Below are 27,692 nucleotides of genomic sequence, written 5' to 3'. Positions count from 1 at the left end.
TGTGACCTCAACCAGTGGACAGCACAGGATAGCCCGGAGTAACTGGATTGATTGGTAAGTACATGTGTTTTGAGAGTTTTTTTGTTTTATGTTTTGTGTAGTTGTAGGTCAATTGTCCTGCGTGTATGCTGTAGTGTGTAGAGGAAAGTGTGACTGGGGTGGATTTGGCAGCTAGAGTGATTAGGTTAATGTGGGGGGGATTTTGCCAGCTTGTTTTTCAGCTTGTGATCCCGCCATAAAATTACTTTCAAATCTTGTACAGCAAGTAAAATAACATAGGAAAACGTTAATTGCCATAGTCTAGGCCACTGCGGATTGCTTCTGTAGAAATACCCAAACATCCACCAAACTACCTGTAACATGTTTGGTTTTGACTATGAGAGTATCCTCTTTCTTAGGACATGGGCGAGTTAGGAGCTGCTCTGGGGACATCACTAGAGTTTGCCCAAACGTCACTTCGGTGACGCTATGCAAGATCTAGATTGTTACATGCAATTTATTGTTCTTTCATACACTAGTCCCTGTATCTAACATTTCGGTCAATTGATTTTTTGCTATAATCACATACACGTTTCGTAATAGGTTAAGGGAGAAATTACAGGTCTTCGCCCAGCGCTCAAAGCAACAGACAAAAATATGAAGACAATTCACATTCAAGTTTCAACCCCAATGCCTTTCCTCTTCGTCTTCTTCTTCTTCTTTGAACTGAACTTTGTGAAGTTTCTGTCGGGGAAAACTGGATGATCTGGATCCTTCCTTTTCTCGACAATTATTATTATTATTATTATTATTATTTATTATTTTATTATTATTATTATTATTATTATTATTATTATTATTATTTCCCAGGAGGTGTCGTTTCTCTTAGTGACTATAGTAGCTCTGAGTTCACACTGAACTCTTAATATGCATATATGCATGCTGCAAAGTGTATCATGTCTTCATGTTAAAACTGGAATGTATGAGAAAGAGGAATGTATTCCTGAATGGAAAGGAATACAACCAGAATGGGAAATCATGAGTGACGATGTAAACACGACAGAATTCGCCTTAATCCTCCGATTCCTGACTGACTCCGGCTTAGGCCTATACTATCTATTTCAGTAATTATTGGCATCGTTCTGCTCTTAAATTTAGTTTATTGCATCGAATTTTGTTATAAAAGTTATAATATAAATAAACTTACAAGAATAAAATACCTTGAAATAAAACCAGATGTAAAACTGTTGAATCATATCTACAATTTCGAAGTGTCACTCGGTTGAACTTTGGCGTTATCTCTGCCAAACGTACGTCTTAATATGCACATTTGGATCTGAGCTTTTTTTCTCCTTTTTTTAAACAATTTTCTTAAATTTCTTAAACTGGTGATAATATTAAACGAGATGCTTATTAAATGGGAGGTGTGGCGAAAAAGATGGACTTATAGTGGACTGTATTATATGCTTAACGTTGTTACTTGGTCAAAAACCGCTAAAAGCCTTACGTAACAACTCCACAAAACTCCCTTTGCGGTTTCTAAATTACTGGGAGATATCTCTCAACCCAATTCATTATTAACGAGGATAACACACCAATATCATTAATGAATAGTAGCACAATTAAGTACTTTCACTTACTGAGCAGTCCTTGTAGACATGAACTCAGATCATAAATCGCTACACGAGATACGACGAGAGGTACGTGCCTCTCTCTCTCTCTCTCTCTCTCTCTCTCGTCTCTCTCTCTCTCTCGGTCTCTCTCTCTCCGCTCTCTCCTCTCTCTCTCTCTCGTCTCGTCTCTCTCTAAATGTTGCAAGTGCTCACGGGTTGATTTTCAGACCTTAGAGGACCGCTGTGTTATCTCGTTTCTAAAAGTTACTTGCATAACCTTAAAGTATGAACACAATAAAGGTTTATCAGATCAATTTATATTCACCATCCACAAAACTGAAACATAGGAAAAATGAAATAAAATCGAGGGATATTGAAACGCATTTGATAAATGTAAAGTTAAAACTAATTTAATAACTAAAAGTTAAACATATCAAAGAGTAATAACATATAAGTGACAAATGAAATTAATCACTCAAGGGGAATTGTAAATCAATGGCACTCAAATGAAACAAATTACGACAAAATTCAAAGAATCAGGGCAATCGCCCTTTCTAAATCCACACACACATCACTACACAACACTCGATAACAGGTCACCTCAAAAGTTGAGCCAAGAAGCTGTCCGTTCGTTCCTGCATTCGGGTTTTGTTGGGGAAAAGAGACAAGTTATTCATTTACCACGAATGTAGAACTGACGTACAAGGTTTTCATGAACATAAAAAACTCTACAATAATTATCAACTTCGTTGTCAAAAATAAATTCCAAATATAATAGTGTGCAACTTCAACATATTTATTAAATGTAGTGAATTAATTGGTGGTGTGTGTCAATACAGTTTTGGGCGATATCATGCCCATACAGTGTACTACGCACATACGCATACACACCCCTAGAGGGGCACGCAAAGGAGCGTTCAGAGGGGCGAACTACTACCCTTCTTTTCCCCTCCCGATCTTTTGACCTCTCCTAATGGCTTCTGGCTGCGAGAGGCACCAAACAAGACCCAATGACACCAACTCTTACCATACGTAATATGCGCAATACATTCACCAAGAACAATTTCACATACATAAAGACAAATGAATTATCATAACTAAAACAGTAATTATACTTCGTTACTAAAACGTCTACTGACGTTTATATGTCAAAAGACTACGTCTTTGTGTAAAACCATCTTTTCGGTGCTAAGCGCACCACAGATACTACGTACTAGAACATAGCAAAATCAGATAAAATAATGTTAAGTGTCATTCTCGAATAGATGTGGTTCTTTCACCCTTATTATGTCATGCAATGTAGACGTACATATCTTTATAAAATATATGGGCATGCGAATACATTTGGTTTTCACATGAATACAAATACAGTAACAGTTCCTGTCTGTCGATTACCTGACAGACGGCAATACGCAGTGAAAATCAACCAATAATTTCTTATGAGACAGACACTAATAACTATAAAAGAAAAATATCATGGAAACAAGTGAATACTCAAAAAATATTAGAAAATAAAATCGTTTGTAGACAATTCCTCGCACCCTCCCCCACCAAAAAATTCATACAACACATGTATAGTGTCCTTATAACGCTCCTTCTCGAATCAACTGTTTTCTTTGTTCGTCGGCCTTAGCAGCAGTTCTTCTCATGGGCCGACGATCAGACATCACTGGTGGTGGGGAACCTGTTGAGGTCGTAGGGTCATCCTCTGCAACACTCTCTAGGCCGTCTCCTACGTCCTTGGTTTCGGCCCTCTCCATCGTCTTCTTTGTTGTCATGTTTATATGACTAGCCTCGTTTGAGGCCTCGCTGGTCTCGCCTACTTCATTCTGTCTGCTTTCTGTTGTTGATTCCTCTCTGACATTACATTCGAGTGGAATGACTTGATTCAATGGTCTCGTAAAATTTCCACTTGCTGTTTTTATTTCGACTGTCCTTTTAACATTATCAGGACCTGCGTGGAGTTTCTCGATGATTCCCAAAGGGTACTTGAGCTTTTTACAATTATCATTTACTATAAGGACCAAATCTCCTATGCTTAATGGACAGATGGTTGAAGACTCAATGTTTCTGTGCCTCTCTCTAAGAGAAGACAAATAGTCAAGTAGCCACAATTTCTCAAACTTTCTTATCGTCTCACACAGTCTTGCATAGTTCTCCCTCAATTCGACGTTCTCATTGAAAGGTACGTCGACGAACTTGTTCAAAGGAGGAGCCATTGTAATAGCTCTGCCGTATAAGAGTCTGGCAGGGGTGAGCGCGATGTCGGCGTTATCTTCGTTGACATATGTTAGTGGCCTGTTATTGATGATGTTCTCGGCTTCGGCGACGATGGTATTGAGTTCTATAAACGAAACTCTTTTTCTGTGCACGGCCCTTTGTAAGCACGATTTCACCACTCCGATCAGTCTCTCGTAAAAGCCGCCTTTCCAAGGTGATCGGGGTGTTATGAACTTCCATTCTAAATTATGATCCGTCAGATAATTTCTTACTTCGGGCTCTTCGCTGATATCTCTTAGAAACTTATTGGCTGCAATGAAGTTTGGCGCATTATCACTTATTAAAACTTTCGGAAGTCCGTGTCTTGCCGCGAATTGTCTAAAAACAAAGAGGAATTCTTGTGCATTCATGGATTTGCACACATATAGGGCAACCGCTCTTGACGTAGCGCATGTAAACAACAAGACATACGCCTTCTCGTTCTCAGCTTCATTTTCAGCCACATTAATGTTTCCCGTATAGTCGACGCCAACACAGGAAAAAGGGACTTGATGCTTAACTCGTTCGGGTGGTAACGGGGGAAATCCAGGCAGACTTAGAGGTTGATTTTGTGCTTTCTTACACAATAAGCACTCTTTCAGGATCTTCTTAACGGACTGTCTCATTTTTCCAGCCCAAAACTGTTGTCTCAATATAACCACAAGTGTATTCGTGTTGCAGTGCAAGTTGAGTATGTGATAATGAGACACTATAAGTTGCCATAAGGGGTGTCGGCTGGCGACGTATACTGGATGCTTAGCGAATTCTGGCAATTCTGCATTATGAAGTCTTCCTTGGCACCGAATGACACCACTTTCATCAACATAAAGTCCTAATTGTCTGATAAGATTCCTTAACTCAGAGGGAACACTAGAACTGGTTTGTAACCCATTAGTCAACGCATAATATAACGTTGGAAAAGCTTGACGCTGCATGATTCTGATTAAAACAAGTAAATTATTACTTTCCCTGAATTTATCAGGAAATATTCTTCTCCCAAACAAGATCAATCTACCTACAATCCTTAATGCGTGTTTCAATGAGGAGAACTCAGAACATTTAAATACAAGTACATCATCATCAGGGTTTCTCAAAACTGGTTCTACAATAATTTCATTTACATTAACAGGCTCTATGTAAACTACATCCTCTTGTTCTGGAAACTTATTTTTGTCAATAATCCAGGTCGGGCCATGAAACCACAAACCTGACTTACTCAAAAGAGACATTGAAATACCTCGTGTAACTAAATCAGCAGGATTATCCTCGCTCTTAACATATAACAACCTGATGTTATGACTGGACTTCAAGTCCTTGATTTCCTTTACTCTGTTGGTTACAAACACTTCTTTAGATCTTTCATAAAATACCCAACTCAAAGCTACTTGGGAGTCACTCCAAACAGTACAATCTGAAAAATTTTCCCCAAAAATCTCTAGCAAATGAACAGCTAGGCGCATGCCTATAGTCAAAGCAAGTAATTCTTGACGGGGGATAGTGAGTGGGGGGCTCGGAGCTACTCGAGACTTACTAATTAGCAAGTGACTTGTGTGCTTACTGCTAACAACATACGCACAGGCTCCATAAGCCACATGAGAAGCATCAACAAATACATGTAAGCTACAAGTTCCTTCATTAAAACAAGATCTAGGGACTTTGATCTCCTCAATAGAATTGAGTTGGTTTAACAATTCATCGAACTCTTTCTTTAAATCCATCATCAGTTCGTCATCCCAGTCAGTTTTCAGTTCCCACAATTTCTTCACAAATAGTTTTCCCTTAATTGTTACGGGGGTCAATATTCGCAAAGGATCAAAGATGGTTGAAAGGAGAGACACAACCTTTCTCTTAGTCAAAGTACAAACATTTCCTAGATTATTCAAATATGTAACAATCTGAGAAGGCATCTTTACACTCAATGAGTCATTACAGGTATCCCACAAGAGACCGAGTAGTTTTACTGCATTCAAGTTGACAGTATCTGGGCTATGTTTATCATTAAATGAACTCAAATTGCTAGCCCATTCTCCCAAAGGCATATTAGCTTCCAGCATAATTTGGTTTACCTTATTACTCTCGAGTTCTAAATCTTCACATTTCTCATAAGTTTTCATAAAGTTATCCACATAAAAGGACTTCTTGACTGAGCTGGCGATGGGATCTGAATAGTTTTGCAAATGATACTGTATTGTCTGATTCAACAGAAAAGGTGAACAAGTAGCTCCAAACAATAAAATCTTAAATCTGAAAGTCTTGACATGCTTAAAATCTCTATCAGCAAACCATAAGAATCTTGTGAAATCTCTGTGATTTTCAATTATTCCTATTCTAAGGAGGAGCTTACTTATGTCTGCTACTACAGCATATGTTCTGACGAAATTCCAGCAGCATATCTGTCAATTTCGTTGCCAGATTAGGTCCCGCATGTAAACAATCATTGAGGGACTTTGCATGGTGTGACTCCTTACTACTTGCATTGAAAACTATCCTAATTGGAGTCGTAGCAGATTCCTTGAAAACTGGGTGGTGAGGTAAATAATGATTAATACCATCAACTGGATCAAAGGAGTTATCTTCTAACTTTACCTCCTCAATAAATCCTAACTTAACATACTCATCTAAAACAGACTGATATTGATCAAACATGACTGGTTTAGACTGAAAGGTTCTCTTAAGTGAATATAATTGACCTAAGGCTTTTCTATAACCCGTAGGGGGTCTGGCATCGCTCTTAAATGGCAAATCAATCGTATATTTGTTATCAGTCTTTACAATAGTCTCATTGAAATGTTCGATCGCTGCTTGATCGGTATAGGATCGCGCATCCTTCGCGATGCCGATCGTATCTAATGACCACAGTCTAGAAATATCCTCACCGTCAAGAGGATTTACAGAAGCAGTGACTCTCGAGCAAACTATACTCTGTGTACTTATTACAGATCTTACATTTTCATCATCACTGATAACATTACAAGCCCAATTGGGTATAGGACCAAAAATAACAGCACCGGCGGTGCTACCAAGCAAACATACATCATCATATTTATCGTGACAATACACAAATGCATTATAATAATCAGCACCAATAATCAACCCTATATCACTGAGGGTATCTGATTCAATATTCTTATCTGCCAGTTTAACACCTCGTTCTTGCAATCGCAGATACACGTTGTGTAGACCAGGTGTGTGTATGGAAGTGTTAACATGATTACAAACAACAGCATTTAATTTGATACGTTTAGTACCTGCTCGAACCATTACTCTTACTACATCAAACATTTTAGTTTCAACATTATCTCCAAACGGAATTAATGTAAGTTCCACTTGTTTTATGGGCACTAAGTTCAATTTCTCAACAACATCTGGGTTAATGAACGTTCTTTGAGATCCGCTGTCTAAAAATGCTCGAACCGGGATCCAATTCCCATCATTACTCAATAGAAGGGTGGCTGTCGGTAACGCTGTCGGTCGAAGAGATGCGACATTTTTCACAGCTACTTGATTACTGTTAACATTATTCTGAAAATTACTCTGATTACTCGTGGCAGCTGATTTCTGACTAGTACTGAAACTAGGCTGCGATTGAGCTGTTTCTATAGGCTTATTATCAGCTCTACTATGACCTGATTTGGTGCTAGAAGGTTGCTGAGACGAATTTACATTGACGCTCGTAGCATTAGGTAATAGTCTAGCACATAAGAATGTATGATGTTTACCATTACAGTTAAAACAATATGCCTTACTCTTACTGTTACATTCAAATAAACGATGACCCTTTCGTAAACAACCAAAGCATAGTTGTAATTCATTGATACGAGCTCTTCTAGTCTCTAAAGTATTGTATTTCGTGCAGACCTTACCGCTGTGTTCGCCTTGACAAAAACAACAAGAAAAAGTTATTTTCTTAGGGGTATTTTTGACATTAGTTCTGAAAGCACTACTAGGCGAATTAGCTTGACGCTCGTTTTTCGAACTCGTGTTACGATCCTTGCCACTCTTAACTGGGTTGGACGGTGATGGTGTGGGGTTATGCATATTATTTCTACCTAAACGCTCAATCAATTTCTCAATGCCCTTTCTCAATTGATCTACACTGAGTTCACAAGTATCATATCTCTGATACAAGGCTTGCAATGTTTCCTTTGATAAACACCGCTTGATAATTGCTTTCTCATTAGAATCGCCACTCGCAGTACCTGGTAAAGCGTCTAACTGATGAACGATGCTATTCCATTTCATAAGGAAATCCATTAGTTGCTCTGCATCATGCTCAGGGTGCAGTAAACTTAACAGCCGATTTCTTAAGTTCTCTTCTAATTTCCCAACGTTGGAAAAACGAGTTTTCAGTAGGTTTATCGCTGCAGCATAATTAGCTGCAGTTATAGCTAAACCCTCAACGGTTTCGCGTGCTTTACCCTTAAGATAACTATTCAGCATAGTAAACTTGATGACATCATTCATGTCCTGCCTATCATGAATAACTGCTTTAAAAACAGTCCAAAAAGGATACCACTGCTCAATTTTGCCATCAAAAGTAGGTATCGTAATTTGAGGCAACTTAGGTTGTGGAATACTAGGGGTAGCAGGTACCGCAGGTGTCGGATTAACAGGTGTGGGCGCGGGTGCTGGGGCGGGCGAGGGTGTGGGTGCTGCTAACCGATCGGTGAGTTTGGAGATTTCGTTGTCCGCGCTAGAGAGGTAACCGTTAGTCCTCGTTATAGCATTTACTAATTCACGACCCTTAATCTCCTTATAGTATTCAGAAGCGGCTGTCTGTAGTGAATCAGCTGCTTTCTGAAGGGACCCTAAACGCAGCTTAATTACTGCTGTAGACAACTGTTCAACACGTTTTACCTCATTCAAACGTCGTTCGATTTCACTTATAGCAGCCTCATACAAAATGAGTGCATTACTACAATTGTCTGCATCCATGGTGAAAATTTTAAGGCAAAATCACCTTACAAAACATACAAAGTTGACAATAACAATTACAATATAAATCTCAATAATATCGAAGTAACAACACTTCCTCGAAAAACACTGATACACAGAAAAACATTCAAGTTAACAATCTGTGTTCTACAAAAATAATACTGGTCAATACCGTATTACAAAACTCTTATTCAAAAGTCAAATTGCAATGAGACGGAAGAATACACATCGTCTCGTTACATCTCAATACTTATATGTGAACCACATCTACCTTCAAAAAAGGAGAATGACACTCACCTAGTTGTCGACCATTTATCTTAGGTTGTCGTGTGTGTGTGTGGTTGTTCAAGAAACAATGTGCCAGCATAAAATGACTCTAACTAAGGGAAAGGAGCTGTAAACAATCCAACAACAAACGATGGTGATATAGAATGATCTGATTCCAAGTTACAAAGTCCAAAATAATGTGTTCAGTATCCAGAATAACTAATTCGGAAGTGTTTAAACATCCGGTTCGAAGGACCAAGAAGGGAGAGAAGCTGTGGCGAAAAAGATGGACTTATAGTGGACTGTATTATATGCTTAACGTTGTTACTTGGTCAAAAACCGCTAAAAGCCTTACGTAACAACTCCACAAAACTCCCTTTGCGGTTTCTAAATTACGGGGAGATATCTCTCAACCCAATTCATTATTAACGAGGATAACACACCAATATCATTAATGAATAGTAGCACAATTAAGTACTTTCACTTACTGAGCAGTCCTTGTAGACATGAACTTAGATCATAAATCGACTACACGAGATACGACGAGAGGTACGTGCTCTCTCTCTCTCTCTCTCTCTCTCTCTCTCTCTCTCTCTCTCTCTAAATGTTGCGAGTACTTACAGGTTGATTTTCAGACCTTAGAGGACCGCTGTGTTATCTCGTTTCTAAAAGTTATTTGCATAACCTTAAAGCATGAACACAATAAAGGTTTATCAGATCAATTTATATTCACCATCCACAAAACTGAAACATAGGAAAAATGAAATAAAATCGAGGGATATTGAAACGCATTTGATAAATGTAAAGTTAAAACTAATTTAATAACTAAAAGTTAAACATATCAAAGAGTAATAATATATAAGTGACAAATGAAATTAATCACTCAAGGGGAAATGTAAATCAATGGCACTCAAATGAAACAAATTACGACAAAATTCAAAGAATCAGGGCAATCGCCCTTTCTAAATCCACACACACATCACTACACAACACTCGATAACAGGTCACCTCAAAAGTTGAGCCAAGAAGCTGTCCGTTCCGTCCTGCATTCGGGTTTTGTTGGGGAAAAGAGACAAGTTATTCAATTACCACGAATGTAGAACTGACGTACAAGGTTTTCATGAACATAAAAAACTCTACAATAATTATCAACTTCGTTGTCAAAAATAAATTCCAAATATAATAGTGTGCAACTTCAACATATTTATTAAATGTAGTGAATTAATTGGTGGTGTGTGTCAATACAGTTTTGGGCGATATCATGCCCATACAGTGTACTACGCACATACGCATACACACCCCTAGAGGGCACGCAAAGGAGCGTTCAGAGGGGCGAACTACTACCCTTCTTTTCCCCTCCCGATCTTTTGACCTCTCCTAATGGCTTCTCTGGCGAGAGGCACAAACAAGACCCAATGACACCAACTCTTACCATACGTAATATGCGCAATACATTCACCAAGAACAATTTCACATACATAAAGACAAATGAATTATCATAACTAAAACAGTAATTATACTTCGTTACTAAAACGTCTACTGACGTTTATATGTCAAAAGACTACGTCTTTGTGTAAAACCATCTTTTCGGTGCTAAGCGCACCACAGATACTACGTACTAGAACATAGCAAAATCAGATAAAATAATGTTAAGTGTCATTCTCGAATAGATGTGGTTCTTTCACCCTTATTATGTCATGCAATGTAGACGTACATATCTTTATAAAATATATGGGCATGCGAATACATTTGGTTTTCACATGAATACAAATACAGTAACATAGTTCCTGTCTGTCGATTACCTGACAGACGGCAATACGCAGTGAAAATCAATCAATAATTTCTTATGAGACAGACACTAATAACTATAATAAAAGACAAATAGCATGGAAACAAGTGAATACTCAAAAATATTAGAAAATAAAATCGTTGTGACAGGAATTCCTCACAGGAGGAGTCGTAATAATGCATAGAAGATTTTGGAGGTGGCCACAAAATGGCTGAAATCTTTCAAGCTTTACCGGTCTAGTCATAAACTGAAGCCACCTTTGTTTTAATTAACTTAGGAGTGTGACTTTACTTTCATTTATTTAACATCAGGATCTAAAGGGAGCAGATTCTATGAGAAGAGAGAGAGAGAGAGAGAGAGAGAGAGAGAGAGAGAGAGAGAGAGAGAGAGAGAGAATCCAGTATATCATGAACTCGAAATTAAATAGAAACAACGGAAAACGTTGAAAGAGTTAAAACAATGAGAAACAAAAACTAAATTACAATTGAGAATAAAAATATCAATCATATCATATATACTTAAATGTAAAGTTAAGATTAAATACTCAAGTAATAGCATAGATAACTCTTGTCCTTTTGCATGAGAAATCCTTACCCAATTATAAATCGTGCTGGCATAAAGCCAGCTTAATCTTTAACAAGTGACTAGAAATGTGGGGAATGCAAACCTAAAAAGGGTTCCGTTAATAAACCAAAGATATTTTTATCGTAATTATTTTACGTGCTACATAGGCTGCTACTACTGGCCCAGGATTCAAGGTTTCAAGTTCAACCCCGTTCAGGTTATGTCTTATTTAGGCTGCTGGGTGTTTTGTTTGGAGGTCTGCTTATAATTGAGATCATACCAATATGAAAAAGTTGTAACTCCAATTTATAATTCAACTCAGGAATTCTGGTACAAATTAAGTCATAAGAGATGGTCTTGATATTACTAAATTTGAAAAGGTTTCCTGCTTTATGACAAATTCAAAAATACTTCCACATTCATCTGCTTTTGTAGAAAGAGTTTTCTCTCAAATCAATTTAGTCCAATAAAAAAAATACAAATTCTCTCAAGCCATCCATATTCAGTGTGAGGGTGCGGCAACACCAGACGCGGCGAGCGTGGAGGTTGCAGGGAAGAGGTTCCCGCGGCAGTTTGAATCACCGGGTATCTTATGCTGATGGCCACACAAGACTAGCAATGTAACATGTTTTGAAATACTGCGGCAGTTCCCGGCATCTTCTCCCAAAACAACCCCATTTTCTATAAGATTATGGGCTGTGTTACTTGAATGGTTACCTCCCTTTATTGATTATATTGATAACTATGTTGTGAAGTTAGTTCCCTTACTAAGGAACTTTCATTTGTAACCTAGAAATTGTTTAAAACATATTATCATTGTTAAGTAACTGATATTAGCATAGAAACTTTTATGTATTAAGTGACTACATTGATTATCTATTCAGTAACAATGTCGAGTTAATTATTCCATACCTGTAATGCATACTTAAATTAACAGTTATTTCAACACCTCTCATTTGTGTACTTTCAGACTGCATTCAATGTTGTTCTCAATAAAGATTCAAGGAAATAGACCAAGTTCTTATATGGTCTAAATGCTTTCCCTAGGGATAAGTTCATTACTGAATCTAAAGTGAATATTTCAAAAGGACCACAATACATAAATATACCCTCCAACTTGACATGGTCACTAACATGCAGATGAACAGGCAATAAGTTGCCTAAGTGTCACCTGTTCACAGTCGGTTGTGTTTGGCAATAGTGGCTACATAAGAATAATTTAATTGGGGAGGTGTTTCGGAGGAGAGATTTGTGGGATCCCTGTGATCCATTCCATAAAATTACATTTTTTTTAACTAATGGTAAAAGTAGAATCGAACGGGTGGCCCTCAAATGTGGCCATCGGTGTCATGCATTTGACTCCCAATCTCTACGTAAACATAAAGGTGCCAATTATTATGCACTCAGCCACTCACAAATAAGCCTTGTCCATCTGCATAGACTTGATAACTATACGAATTCTTAGTGCAGCAGCATCACTGATTTATGAAATATTCGTGGTACTTTGTACTTTCTTCATTAATGTTTACAATGAATGTACAAGCAAAACTGATTTTTCCTTGTGTTACTTTCTTTGCCCCACTGATAGATTCGTTAGTTTTGATATATATACTCTTTTTACTAAAGATTCTATTTTAGAATATCTTAATAATGAACTAACTGAGCATGAATTACCTCTACCTGTAAGTCACATATTATTTCACTCACGAGTTTGTGCATTTGTGATTGTAAGTTTATATTCAATGGTGAATTTTACCAACAAATATTTGACATGGCAATGGGCAACCCTTTATCACCACTCCTCTCAAACTTGTACATGGAATTCTTTGAAAAACGCTTTTTACCCAATATCATTTATATTCCTGTAAAGTGGTATAGATATGTTGATATTTTAGCTGTTCTGCCTGCTGGTATTGATGTAAATGATTTACTCTCTAAATTAAATAACCAGGTACCATCGATTAAGTTTACTCTAGAATTGGAAAAAGACAATGGCCTCCCTTTCTTAGATGTTTTGATATATAGAGAACCATTTCAATGTAAATTCAGTATTTATAGGGAACCAACCAACAACTTAACTTATGTTCATTTTTATCCAGGCCACCATCTTAAAATCAAAATATAAATTTTTCCTTCTGTTTTTACGAGCATTGCGCACTGTCAGTCCCCAATATTTGGATCAAGACATTGAATACATAAGAAAAATAGGGAAAGATATATATTATCCTTCACATATATTAGATATTTGTTATAATAAAGCCCACAAAAAGTTTTATAGTGTAACACGGAGAAAGAAAATTCTAAGAACATTCTCAGTTTGCCTTATTTCAACGGATTTGAAACCATTAAATCAATGTTAAAAGCCTTTAAGGTCAACCTTGTTTTTTTCCTATAATAACACACTAAAAGGAATGTTAAATAAAAAATGGCCTCAGGGAAAGCAACAACATAATATATAAAATTCCATGTATGGACTATCCCTCTTTTAATCTCGGACAGTCGAGCAAGGGCTTAGAAGTAAGATTAAAACAGCATAAATTATTCTGTCAAAACTGGCCAAACATCTAATGCAATATTCATTCATTTAAGTGAAAACAACCACCGTATAAATTGGGTTGGTAGTTCAGCAATTGCAAGATCAAAAGATGTCTTATCACAAAATCCTTTAGAATCTGCCATAATACAACTTACTTCCCATTGTAATTTTAATATTAGTCATGGCCTGTTTCATTTAGACCCTTGTATTTGTAGTCTTTAAGAATGACCTCAAAGATATAATCACAGACTTAAATAAAAATTAGTTGCCTTAGAGATATTTTCTTTGTATATGTATGTTTAATGTTTTGTGAATAAGTTTTTGTTTACCAAAAATCTGAATGTTGTCAGCTGTCCCCCTGTACAATCCTTTAATTGTCTTGTCCCTGTGTCTGAGCTGTTGGACTTATCTTTTTGTTCTTAAATTATACCCATGTTTATGCTTGTCTGGAGAGGTTACTCATTCTCCAGGGTTGTCGGATTCTAGGTACTAATCTCATTATAATTCCTATCTGTCAGTTATACGACCGTTCCTGTACCCTCAATTTCTCATGTAAGACAGTTTGTCTGCTGAGCAAAAGGACGTTGTGTTGAATCGACAGACCTTGCAGAAAATCCGTCGTTTATTTAAAGAATAAATAAAGAAGCCAAGGTATTGTATATTTGCTCACCGAGGTAGACATTGGAATGAGTGTTTTTACACAATAAAAATACTACCGACAATTTAACAAAATCAAGAAATTTAAATTAGAGTGAACGAAACAGTAATTCTACGATCACCAGGCAAGTTTGATTAACTGATTTTTCTGTACATAAAATTGTTATGTTATTTTCATCTGAAATTATTTATAATTGCAAATTTTTAAAAATTGTACAGAAGAATTCTTTTATTTTATATTTAGTTTTGATACTAACACAGAAGTGGTTGAACCAATGGAATTTAAAACGCTAGGAGATTAACTGCCAGTCACAAGAGCAAAGGAAGTTTCGCCATCAGATATGAACCACAGGACATGGTGTCCCCTGTGCCACAGGTTGAGGAAATCATGTTTCCTCAAATGCCAACTGTAGTGAAATTATATATATATATATATATATAGATATATAATTATATATAGATATAGATAGATATATATTATATAGTATTAATATTATAATATATAAATATAATTATTATTAAGTATAGATCTATATAGATTATATATATATATATATATATATATATATATATATATATATATATCTATATCTATAATATATATATATATATATATATATATATACATATATATATATAGATATAGATATATATATATATATATATATATATATATATATATATATATATATATATATATATATATATATATATATTATATATATATATATATATATATATATATATATATATATTCATTGAATAGAATGGCTTTCTCACTGTTAACCAGCTTTTTTGAAATTGCTTCATATTTTCTAATTATTTTCTTTACTTCATTGTTCAGGTTACTAATGGACACATAATGGGGTTCTTCCATTTACTCCAGTATTTTTACACGCGACAGCTGTTTCGTCAACCTATACGTGTTGACGTTTTCAAGCGTACTGATACAAATATGTTGTTTAAGATTAAGCTGGCCTTGTGCCAGCACGGGCTCTTGCTCACAGAGCAGCCCGTAATTACATACAAATATGAGCCTACATGCGTTTTGTGACGTCATGAGGACGGAAAGGTAGTACAATTGCCAGATACCTAGTTTTAAGTATTTACAAAAGACTATAGTGGAACATAAAATAAGACAAATAAATAAATATGTTAACAACAGAAATTATATAAAAAAGTTGAAAGTAAGTTATTATATACACATTATACATAAATATATATTAATTACATATATGTTTAATTCACTGAAAGTCAGTGTGCGCTCCTGTCCGCGTGTGGGGGTTTTGTTCCACGCGGTTGAAGGTCTGCCTCCTACACGAGGGCAAGGAACGGTCTGCCTCACGTTGGATGTTAAGGCTGGGACGTTGCATTGCGATGCTGACTGCATCTGATATCAATAAACGATTGTAGTTGCCCTACTTGTGTATTATTTTGGTGTTTGTGAGAAGTTCTTGTAATGATGGTTTTTTTTTATTCTGGGTATCCACAAAGTGCTGATGAATGGCTCCTTGGTTTCTGTGGGCCTGCATGCGACGTTTGAGTGTGGTGGTTGTGTGTCCGATATAGCATTTTTGGGGGGACTGACATTGCTCGTCAGCACAGACAAATTTGTATACTATATCAGATTTAACCTCTTTCTCCGTCGATGGGGCCGTACTATTTTTCATTACCAAAGAGGCCGTAAGGTTTGGTTTGCAGTAAATCCTTGCTGTTATTTTGTTATATGGCGCTAGGGGGGTGGTTCCTCTTCGCAGTATACCAAGGATGGCTTTCCTTTCATCTTCGTGGTGTTTGTTGTATGGTATCTGATGGTATATCACTATTTCTTTGTCTTTGTCTTGTGTGTTGTTCCTCGGGGTCGGGTTATGGAAAGCCTCTAATCTCTTTTTGACAACTTGCTGGATCATGTCATCTGGATATCCGTTATTTGTGAGCAGCTGTTGAACTCTATTGATTTCTTCGTTAGTCGCTTTCCACGTGGAACAGTGTGTTATGGCGCGTTTTATGTATGCATTTACCACAGATCGTTTATATGCATCAGGGCATTCTCCTCTAGCATTTAAGCATCTTCCAGCGTCTGTCTTTTTAGTGTATACGGTGGTATTGTATTTGTTGTTCTTTTGGGTCACAAGTACATCCAAGAAAGGGAGCATCTTCTCATCACTTCTTTCTACCGTAAAATTTAATGTAGAATTTGCTTGGAGTTTATTTACTAATTCTTCTATGTCATTGTTGCCCTTTGTTGTGATAAAGATATCATCAATATATCTCCCATAGATTCTGGGTTTTGGGTGTTCTTCCAAATGTGACCTCTTCTGTGTGTGCCATGTATGCGTTTGCGAAAAGAACCCCGAAGAGGGGGGAAAAAACCATTGCCACGCCGTCCTTTTGTCGATATAGGGGCGAATATATCGACAAAAGGACGGTGTGGCAATGGGTTCCCCCTCGGGGTTCTTTTCGCAAACGCATACATGGCACACACAGAAGAGGTCACATTTGAAGAACACCCAAAACCCACCCGAATCTATGGGAGATATATTGATGATATCTTTATCACAACAAAGGGCAACAATGACATAGAAGAAGTAGTAAATAAACTCCAAGCAAATTCTACATTAAATTTTACGGTAGAAAGAAGTGATGAGAAGATGCTCCCTTTCTTGGACGTACTTGTGACCCAAAAGAACAACAAATACAATACCACCGTATACACTAAAAAGACAGACGCTGGAAGATGCTTAAATGCTAGAGGAGAATGCCCTGATGCATATAAACGATCTGTGGTAAATGCATACATAAAACGCGCCATAACACACTGTTCCACGTGGAAAGCAACTAACGAAGAAATCAATAGAGTTCAACAGCTGCTCACAAATAACGGATATCCAGATGACATGATCCAGCAAGTTGTCAAAAAGAGATTAGAGGCTTTCCATAACCCGACCCCGAGGAACAACACACAAGACAAAGACAAAGAAATAGTGATATACCATCAGATACCATACAACAAACACCACGAAGATGAAAGGAAAGCCATTCTTGGTATACTGCGAAGAGGAACCACCCCCCTAGCGCCATATAACAAAATAACAGCAAGGATTTACTGCAAACCAAACCTTACGGCCTCTTTGGTAATGAAAAATAGTACGGCCCCATCGACGGAGAAAGAGGTTAAATCTGATATAATATACAAATTTGTCTGTGCTGACGAGCAATGTCAGTCCCCCCAAAAATGCTATATCGGACACACACACCACACTCAAACGTCGCATGCAGGCCCACAGAAACCAAGGAGCCATTCATCAGCACTTTGTGGATACCCAGAATAAAAAAACATCATTACAAGAACTTCTCACAAACACCAAAATAATACACAAGGAAGGCAACTACAATCGTTTATTGATATCAGAAGCAGTCAGCATCGCAATGCAAACGTCCCAGCCTTAACATCCAACGTGAGGCAGACCATTCCTTGCCCTCGTGTAGGAAGCAGACCTTCAACCGCGTGGGACAAAACCCCCACACGCGGACAGGAGCGCACACTGACTTTCAGTGAATTAAACATATATGTAATTAATATATATTTATGTATATGTGTATATAATAACTTACTTTCAACTTTTTTATATAATTTCTGTTGTTAACATATAGTTTTATTTGTCTTATTTTATGTTCCACTATAGTCTTTTGTAAATACTTAAAACTAGGTATCTGGCAATTGTACTACCTTTCCGTCCTCATGACGTCACAAAACGCATGTAGGCTCATATTTGTATCAGTACGCTTGAAAACGTCAATACGTATAGGTTGACGAAACAGCTGTCGCGTGTAAAAATATTGGAGTAAATGGAAAGAACCCCATTATGTGTCCATTAGTAACCTGAACAATGAAGTAAAGAAAATAATTAGAAAATATGAAGCAATTTCAAAAAAGCTGGTTAACAGTGAGAAAGCCATTCTATTCAATGAATGTTGTATCCGTGAAAAATTGTGCCCTAGATATAAATATATACATAATATATATATATATATATATATATATATATATATATATATATATATATATATATATATATATATATCTATATATATATATATATATATATATCTGATATATATATCTATATATAGATATAATAGATATATATATATATATATATATATATATATATATATATTATATATATATATCTGATATATATATATATATATAATATATATATATATATATATATATATATATATATATTCTATAGGATATATATATATATATAATATATATATATATATATATATCTATATACTATATATATATTATAGATATATATAGATATATATTTGTAGCTATATATATATATATAAGTATATATATATATATATATATATATAATATAGATATCTATATATATATCTATATTAATAATATATATTATATATATATATCTATAAGATATATATATATATATAATATCATATAGATATATATATCTATATATAGATAATATATATATATATTATATATAGTATATATATATATATATATTATTCTATAGTATATCTATATATAGATATATATATATATATATTTATATACTATATATATATTATTAAAATTAATATAATATTCTATAGATATATATATATATATTATTATATATATTATATTATATATATTATATATATATTATATATAGATATATATATATACATCTATAGACTATAGTATATATATAGATATATAGATTAATATATAATATATAGGTATAATCTATAAGAATATATAAGATCATAGATTATATTATATATTAATATATATATATATGATATATCTATCTATCATAAGAGATATATTTATAACATATTAAAGATAGATATATCTACTATATGTATATCTATATATATATATATATATATATATATATATATATATATATGTGTGTGTGTGTGTGTGTGTGTTGTGTTATCTGTGTGTCCGCTGTGTGTGTGTGTGATGTGTGAATATTCTGTTAAAACATGAAAACACCCAAGGATAAAAGGCTCATTAAAATTCTCTGGTTTTTAAATCTGAGGATTGTATTTCGATGGACTGACTCCCACCTTTCTTAAGTAGTGAATGACGGAAGAAGCTACATATTTCCCACCATATATTTCGCAAATATAACTTCTTCTGTCATTCACTACTTGGTAAAGTTGGGAGTCAGTCCACCGAAATATGGTCCTTAGCTTTAAAACAGTCTGTTTAATGGGCCTTCTTGAATTCTTTGCTCTTTTTTGGATATGCTTCTAACTACAAATCCTGAAGAGCCATATATATATATATATATATATTATATATATATATATATATATATATATTATATATATATATATATATATATATATATATATATATATATATTTATATATGGAGCGCTTACAGTTTAGTTGCCCACGGGTTTCGTCTGCCAGGGAATCGGCAGAGCAATACAAACAAGATGGTGGACGGTTTGTTTTGGCGCAAGGTTTGAAAACATGTGTATTGTCAGAAAACCCAAAAACCTAAAAATACGGTGGGGACCCTTTTGGGAAGCGGGGTTTTTGGGTGGGGGGGAGAACACAGGAGTATTGGTTAAAAGTTAATAAAAACTGTATGGGGGATCTTTTGGGAAACTGGGGTTTTTGGGTGGGGGGAGACACAGACGACGACAATGAACACGAAAAACCACGAAACCCTAGCAGATGAAACCCGTGGCCAACTAAACTGTAGGAGCTCCCGTACCAACTAAAATGTAGGAGCTCCCGTTCCCCGTTGTGTTAGGCTACCCAAACGACGACAATGAACACGAAAAACCACGAAACCCTAGCAGACGAAACCAGTGGCCAACTAAACTGTAGGAGCTCCCGGCCTAGGTTACTAAACTGTCCCCTACTCAACATTCGTGGACTGAACATATGGGCTATTAGCCTAATAGAACGTTCATGCATGAAATGCGGTACCTGGCCAAAACTGAAGTGATCATATCCAAACGAACCAACCTAACCAAACTTAGGCCGCGTGCCCTTACCAGGCCGGGGGGGCGAACCCCCAGTATAGTATATTAACAGTGATTGCTACCTAACCAAAGGAACCAACCTAACCAAAGTTAGGCTCCATGTCCTTACCTGGCCGGGACCCCCCAGAATAGTATATTAACAGCGATTGCTACCTGACCACAGGAACCTACCTAACCAAACTTAGTCTGCATGTCCTTACCTGGCCGGGGGGCTTTGCCACCCTGGACCCCCCTGTGTAGTATGTTAACAGTTATTAATACCTAACCAATAAAACTTGTCCTTACGGATGGCTGGCACCCGTATGTCTTTACTGATATCTTAACAAAGTGAATATTTCCGAGAATACATTGGTTAAAGTCAAGGCCACGTTGTTTGTTCGAACACGTGGACTGCTAGCAAATGTGAATGTTCGGATGTGTTGAGCGGCCCCGACTTCAGCTTAGCGGGAAATACAATGGCGTGCTTTATTACGGCAAAATAATGAACATAACGTGCATTTACATTGATAAGCTTACCTTGGAGATGTTGCGAGTTGTCAAATGATTGGCTGGTCCCCCCCCCCCCTCCACAAATATAGAACTTAATAAATATAATCGGAGTCGTTCAAATCTTCGGGGTACAGAATTTTTTTTTCTTTCTTGGCAGGACGGTCGTTTTCCGAGGTAACTGAACAACCGGAATTTGTGGACGAGGTTCGGGAGTGCTTACAGTTTTGTTGCCCAGTGAAATCCACGCGTGCGGGACACGAAAAATTATCGGCAGAAGAAGACATGGTACTTATGATCGTAGCACTGTACAAGCTGAGAAGCAAGAACAGACTGACTGAGGGCGAAGGCCGAAGGGTCAGGCAAGGTCCGTTCCAGGTACTAGTTATCTTGGCGGATGGATTAAGGGCCAAGTAGAAGGAAAATAAATATTGAAGAATGTAAAAAAAATGGAGGTCCTACAGATTAGTTGAAGGGCAAGGTTAAAAATATCGAAGAATGTAAAAAAAAATGTATCTCCTACAGATTAGTTGGGCAAGGGTAAAAATATTGATTAATGTAAAAGAAATTGGAGCTCCAACAGTTTAGTTGGGCAAGGGTAAAAATATCGAATAATGTAAAAAAAAAAAAAAGTGGAGCTCCTACAGATTAGTTGGGCAAGGGTAAATATATCGAATAATGTAAAATAAAGTGGAGCTCCTAAAGATTAGTTGGGCAAGGTTTAAATATCGAAGGGAATCGGCGGACTAATCCAAACAGGATGGCTGCTGTTTGTTTTGCTTTCATGTTGTTGCATGTTCGGGTTCGGGCCGGGTCGGTTCCGTGGGTTCGGTTTGGGTCGGCTGCGGTTCGTCTGCGAGAACTACTTACCTTGGCGGAGTGATTAAAGACCGGGCAAAATGGTGTTACGCGGCCCGGGCAACTAAACTGTAATCAACCCTCCGGGTTGTTTACAGTTTAGTTGCCCGGGCTGTGTAACACCATTTTGCCTGGTCCGTAATTACTCTGCCAAGGTAAGTAGTTCTTGCAGCCGACCCGACCCGAACCCACGGAACCGACCCGGCCCGAACCCGAACATGCAGCGACTTGTAAGCCAAAACAAACGGCAGCCATCCTGTTTGTATTAGTCCGCCGATTCCCTAGCAGACGAAACCCGTGGCCAAATAAACTTTAGGAACTCTGTTATTTATAAGAATCTCACCAATTCTTGATTTTATGCTAGACCTCTTTTATTATTTTCTACCACCCATACGGACACGAAACCTACTGCTCATTACCTACCACAAGTTCCCCTTGCCCAACTAATCTGTAGGAGCTACATTTTTTATTTTTCGTACATTCTACGATATTTATTTCCAATTTTTGTATGATTCCTACCAATATTTATTTTATGAATCCTACCGATGCCTATTTTCATGCTAGCCCTCTTTTATTCATTTATATCACCGGTTCCCTCATGAAACCTTCTACTTGGCCCTTAATCCCTCCGCCAAGATAACTAGTACCATGAACGGACCTTGCCTAACCCTGCCCGACCCTTCGCCCTTAGTCTGTTCCTGCATCTCAGCTTGTTCAGTGCAACCATGTCTGCTTCCTCCATTTCTTTCTCGTGTCCCGCACACGTGGAATTCCCTGCCGCCGTTCCCATCACTATGGAGGACATTGTGCTTTTGTGTCGCGATGAATGTTCCCTAATTATATATGTCGTGAATTTCGAACTGATCATTCGAGATCCCCGCCATTTAACTTCACAAGTGTTGCGTTAAATTGGGGCAAGACTGAGAGATCTCGCGGGCGATTCATTGAACAGAAAGCTGTCCAATACACGACAGTTAAGACGTAATTCCTAAATGCCTGGCGGGGAAGGAGCGCGTCTTATAGTAATGAAGACATTATGAATTTTCATTAATAAATATAATTTGCTATTCCCTAGTACGAGCTAAATTGTCTATGTAGAGATTTGGAGCCAAGGACTCCATAGCCATTCAAGAATTTGCAGATTATGACCTTCAGCCAGAACTTTGAGTCAATTCCTTGATCCCAGATGATAACGTAACTGTAATTTTTCCCATTCAGAAATAAAATAGATTAAGTGATCTCCGTAATGTCTAAATAAACGATGATTCCCGCCTGAATTACAACAATTCTGTAGTTTATGCGGAAAAGCGTAAGTTTCTTTTGAAGAAGGGCGAAGCAACGCCTTATTCCTGCCCAAGTCCTGAACGTTGTAAGTACCGTGATATTTGTGTGTCTCTCGGTTCTCCGGCTCCCAGCTATTGCCATGCCAGGTCGAATTCCATCGTAACTGTAAGTTATCTTTATCCATGTATAGATGTGTCATCCCTGCGATGAGGGACTCGATTTATGCAGCAAACGAAAGCTGCAAGAGTAAGAATGTCATTTGTTTGTGATTTAGAGTAAATGGGTCTCGTATTGTTCAGATTTTTCGTCCAGTCGTGGACTTGATGCTTTTCAAGCAAGTGATATCAAAGACCCTAAGGGCTACCATGGAACAAAGCCATGAGAGCTTTCAGGTTCCTTGAATTAAATTAATAAGAGTAGTAAGAAACTGCGTGTGCCGTGGAATTTTGCTAGTAACTTCAATTTCAGTGTTGGTTCTTAATGCACATTGGCTTAGCCGCCCGTGATGCTCTTTCGTTCATGTTCAGAGTATTGTTAATGTGTTTAAATGTTTATTTTTTGTAATAAAACTGTATTTTGTTGACCAAATTTTATTGAATCCAACCCAGATAGTTTTAGAGAGTGCGCCTCCTCAAGGCCTTGTCATCGGCCCATAACATCCGGGCACGAATCCTAACAAAAATAATAAAAGTCGAAGAAAATCCCGACAATATATTTAATGAAAACCGGCCTACTTGGGGATTTCAGTGGCTTGTGTTAAAAAACGTTATCTAACTGAAGTTGATTGTCCATTTAAAGCCTTTTTAGATTTAATTAAACGTGCATATCCTTTAACTAAAGTAGGTTCAACACCCGCCAAAATGAGGTGCAATGTCGCTGAAACCAAACAATCACAAGACGTCGATGTACAAACGGATTCATCATCTGCACTCGAGCCTCGTCCACAAATTCCGGTTGTTCAGTTACCACGAAAAACAACCGTCCCACCCAAAAAGAAAAAAAAAATCCTGTACCCCGAAGACTTGAACGATTCCGATTTTCTATATTTCTTGTGGGGGGTGGGGGGAGGGAGACAGGCCAATCATTTGACAACTCGCAACATCTCCAAGGTAAGCTTATCAATGTAAATGCACTTTATGTTCATTTATTTGTGGAAACAAAGCAGGTCAGTGTATTTATCGCTAAGCGGAAGTCAGGGCTGCTCAACACATCCGAACATTCACGTTCGCTAGCAGTCCACGTGTTCGAACAAAGAACTTGGCCTTAACTTTAACCAATGTATTCTCGGAAATATTAACTTTGTTTATATATCAGTAAGGAGTTACGGGTGCCAGTCATCCGTACGGACAAGTTTTTTTGGTTAGGTATCAATAACTGTTAACATACTACACAGGGTTCGCCCCCCGGCCAGGTAAGGACATGTGGCCTAGGTTTGGTTAGGTTGGTTCCTTTGGTTAGGTAGCAATCACTGTTAATATACTATACCCCCGGCCAGGTAAGGGCACACGGCCTAAGTTTGGTTAGGTTGGTTCGTTTGGTTACGATCACTTCAGTTGGCCAGGTATCGCATTTCATGCATGAACGTTCTATCAGGCTAATAGCCCATATGTTCGGTCTACGAATGTTGAGTAGGGGGAAATGTAGAGTAGGGGGACAGTTTCATTACCTAAGCTACTCATCTCATGAACCAACCAACTAGTAGACGTTAAACGTGGCCAGCTAAACTGAGTATGGGGAACAGTTTGGTTAGCCTAACACAACGGGGAACGAATGTAGAGGGAGTTCCTACAGTTTAGTTGGCCACGGGTTTCGTCTGTTAGGGTTTCGTGGTTTTCCGTGTTCATTGTTGTCGTCTGTGTCTCCCCCCACCCGAAAAACCCCGGTTTCCCAATAGGTCCCCCCTTACCGTTTTCTTTAACTTTTAACCAAAACTCATGTGTTCTCCCCCCACCCAAAAACCCCGCTTACCAAAAGGGTTCCCCACCGTTTTTTTTAGGTTTTTGGGTTTTCTAACAATACGCATGTTTTCAAAACTTGCGCCAAAACAAACCGCCGCCATCTTGTTTGTATTACCCCGCCGATTCCCTAGCAGACGAAACCCGTGGGCAACTGAACTGTAGCGCTGGGTTGTTTACAGTTTAGTTGCCAAGGCCGCGTAACACCATTTTGCCTGGTCCGTAATTACTCCGCCAAGGTAAGTAGTTCTCGCAGCTGACCCGACCCGAACCCACGGAACCGACCTGGCCCGAACCCGAACATGCAGCGACTTGTAAGCCAAAACAAACAGCAGCCATCCTGTTTGTATTAGTCCGCTGATTCCCTAGCAGACGAAACCCATGGCCAAATAAACTGTAGGAACTCTGTTATTTATAAGAATCTCACCAATTCTAGGGTTTTTCGTGGTTTTCCGTGTTCATTGTTGTCGTCTGTGTCTCCCCCCACCCCCCAAAAAAACCCAAAAAACCCCGGTTTCCCAATAGGTCCCCCCTTACCGTTTTCTTTAACTTTTAACCAAAACTCATGTGTTCTCCCCCCACCCAAAAACCCCGCTTCCCAAAAGGGTTCCCCATTACCGTTTTTTTAGGTTTTTGGGTTTTCTAACAATACGCATGTTTTCAAAACTTGCGCCAAAACAAACCGCCGCCATCTTGTTTGTATTACTCCACCGATTCCCTAGCAGACGAAACCCGTGGGCAACTGAACTGTAGCCGCTCCAAATCCTGTTATCCAATAATCATATGAATGAAGATTAGACATCTTTAGTCATAAACTCATTCTTTCTCAAGCTCTGAATAGCGTTTGGAATTTCCGACGAAGTATCCCTTACGTTCAATAAAGAAAACGTAGGTGCCATTGACGTCAGGGACTTAAATAAAGTTTTTCTGTGATTGTTACCTGCACTTATGTTATTTTTTATTAATGATGTGTAATTTGTTGACTGCTGTAAGCTTTCGTTATTCATTTTCTACTGTAGAATTTAAAACATTTGGTTTCTCTTGGATTACTATCTATCAAATTCTTGATTATAATTGCAGCTGACCCAAGTTAAATTTAGGATTGGTCTCTTTTGCTTCTTTTCGTAATGAAAAAATCCAAAAGGTAATTATACAATTAATATATATATATATATATATATATATATATATATATATATATATATATATATATATATGTGTGTGTGTGTGTGTGTGTGTGTGTGTGTGTGTGTGTGTGTGTGTGTGTGTAGTGGGGGCTACAATCTAAGGTAGCTTTTACCAAGTGGTTTCTTCTGGAACTTGTGTTGACAAAGATATATAGTTAATTTGCTTTGTGCAAAAGATGTTTGCTCTTCCATATTCTTGATTGTCTTGTAATCTTAGGAAAAAGGAAACAAGTGATCCCTATATGCATTTATTCCAGTCCTTAAATTCATATAACCTCCCTTCCACGTCTGTTCTATATAAGTTCGTTCTATATTTATTGGCACTCCAATTCTATAAGTTCACAATGCCCATACGGGCCGCAATCGACACTTCGCATTCACACTCACACTTCCTCTCTACTCGTGCTTCTTCCCCTCTCACTGCCTTGGAATTTCTGCTCTTTTCCTCTCTGCTTCTGTAGGATCTTCGCTCTTTTCCTTCATCTGCCTTCTGTGATCTTCTGCTCTCTCTCGCCTTCTGTAGGATCTTCTGCTCATTTTCTCTCTGCCTTCTGTAGGATCTTCTGCTCATTTTCTCTCTGCCTTCTGTAGGATCTTCTGCTCTTTTTCTCTCTGCCTTCTGTAGGACTGATCTGCTTCTCTCTGCTTCGTAGGATCTGGCTCATCTTCTGCCTTCATCTCCTCTAGATCTTCTGCTCATTTTTCTTGATTTCTGCTCTTTTTCTCTCTGCCTTCTGTAGGATCTTCTGCTCTTTCTCTCTCTGCCTCTTCCCTTTGTTGATCCTTTTATTTTGGATTTAATCTTCCTGACACAACTTCTAGATTTTATATGTGATTATGGGAGGGGAGTGTTCTAAAGAATCATAATGTGAGTGGTTATCTCACTTTTCTTGAAAAGCCTTTATGTCATCTCTCACTGTTGTCATTGGCAATCAAAACACTTTCTTCTTCCACACTCCGACCATTGAAGGTGGGTCTTTGGGCATTTTTGCACGGCATTTGTCGAGGTCTTCTGTAAAGTTCTTCCGTAGAGGTTTTGCACTGTTGCTCTGATTTGTCAAGAACCTTAGGCCTGTCCTGTGTAGGGGGTGCCTAAATTTTCTAGCCCACCCCTCTTTGAACAAAGGAGCACTGAATCTTATCTCTGAACATTGGCCAGAAGGCCTCCTTCTAATGGACTGTTGAGCCTTATCAAGTAGGGAATGACAGAAGAAGTTACATTTGCGAAATATATTGTGGGAGATATGTTGTTTCTTCTGTCATTCGCTAATTGATAATGGTGGGAGTC

The 27,692-nt window shown here is 37.5% G+C and overlaps 1 protein-coding gene across 1 annotated transcript in view; it reads right to left on the bottom strand.

Annotated features, from left to right (window-relative positions):
- Positions 1-3,175: 3,175 nt before the first annotated feature.
- The window catches only part of LOC135203248 (uncharacterized), a 61,852-nt gene continuing 37,335 nt past the window's right edge, over positions 3,176-27,692 (bottom strand). The window contains exons 3-4 of the mRNA XM_064233020.1: positions 6,196-8,776; positions 3,176-5,999 (exon numbers count right to left, since the gene is read on the bottom strand). Coding sequence (XP_064089090.1) covers positions 3,176-5,999; positions 6,196-8,776 — 5,405 coding nt within the window. The remainder of the gene's footprint in view (positions 6,000-6,195; positions 8,777-27,692) is intronic.

The sequence above is a fragment of the Macrobrachium nipponense genome, chromosome 36, assembly GCF_015104395.2.
Source record: "Macrobrachium nipponense isolate FS-2020 chromosome 36, ASM1510439v2, whole genome shotgun sequence".
NCBI lineage: Eukaryota > Metazoa > Arthropoda > Malacostraca > Decapoda > Palaemonidae > Macrobrachium > Macrobrachium nipponense.
The sequence above is the reverse complement of the archived record's forward strand: the minus strand, read 5'-3'. Positions and strand labels throughout refer to the sequence as shown.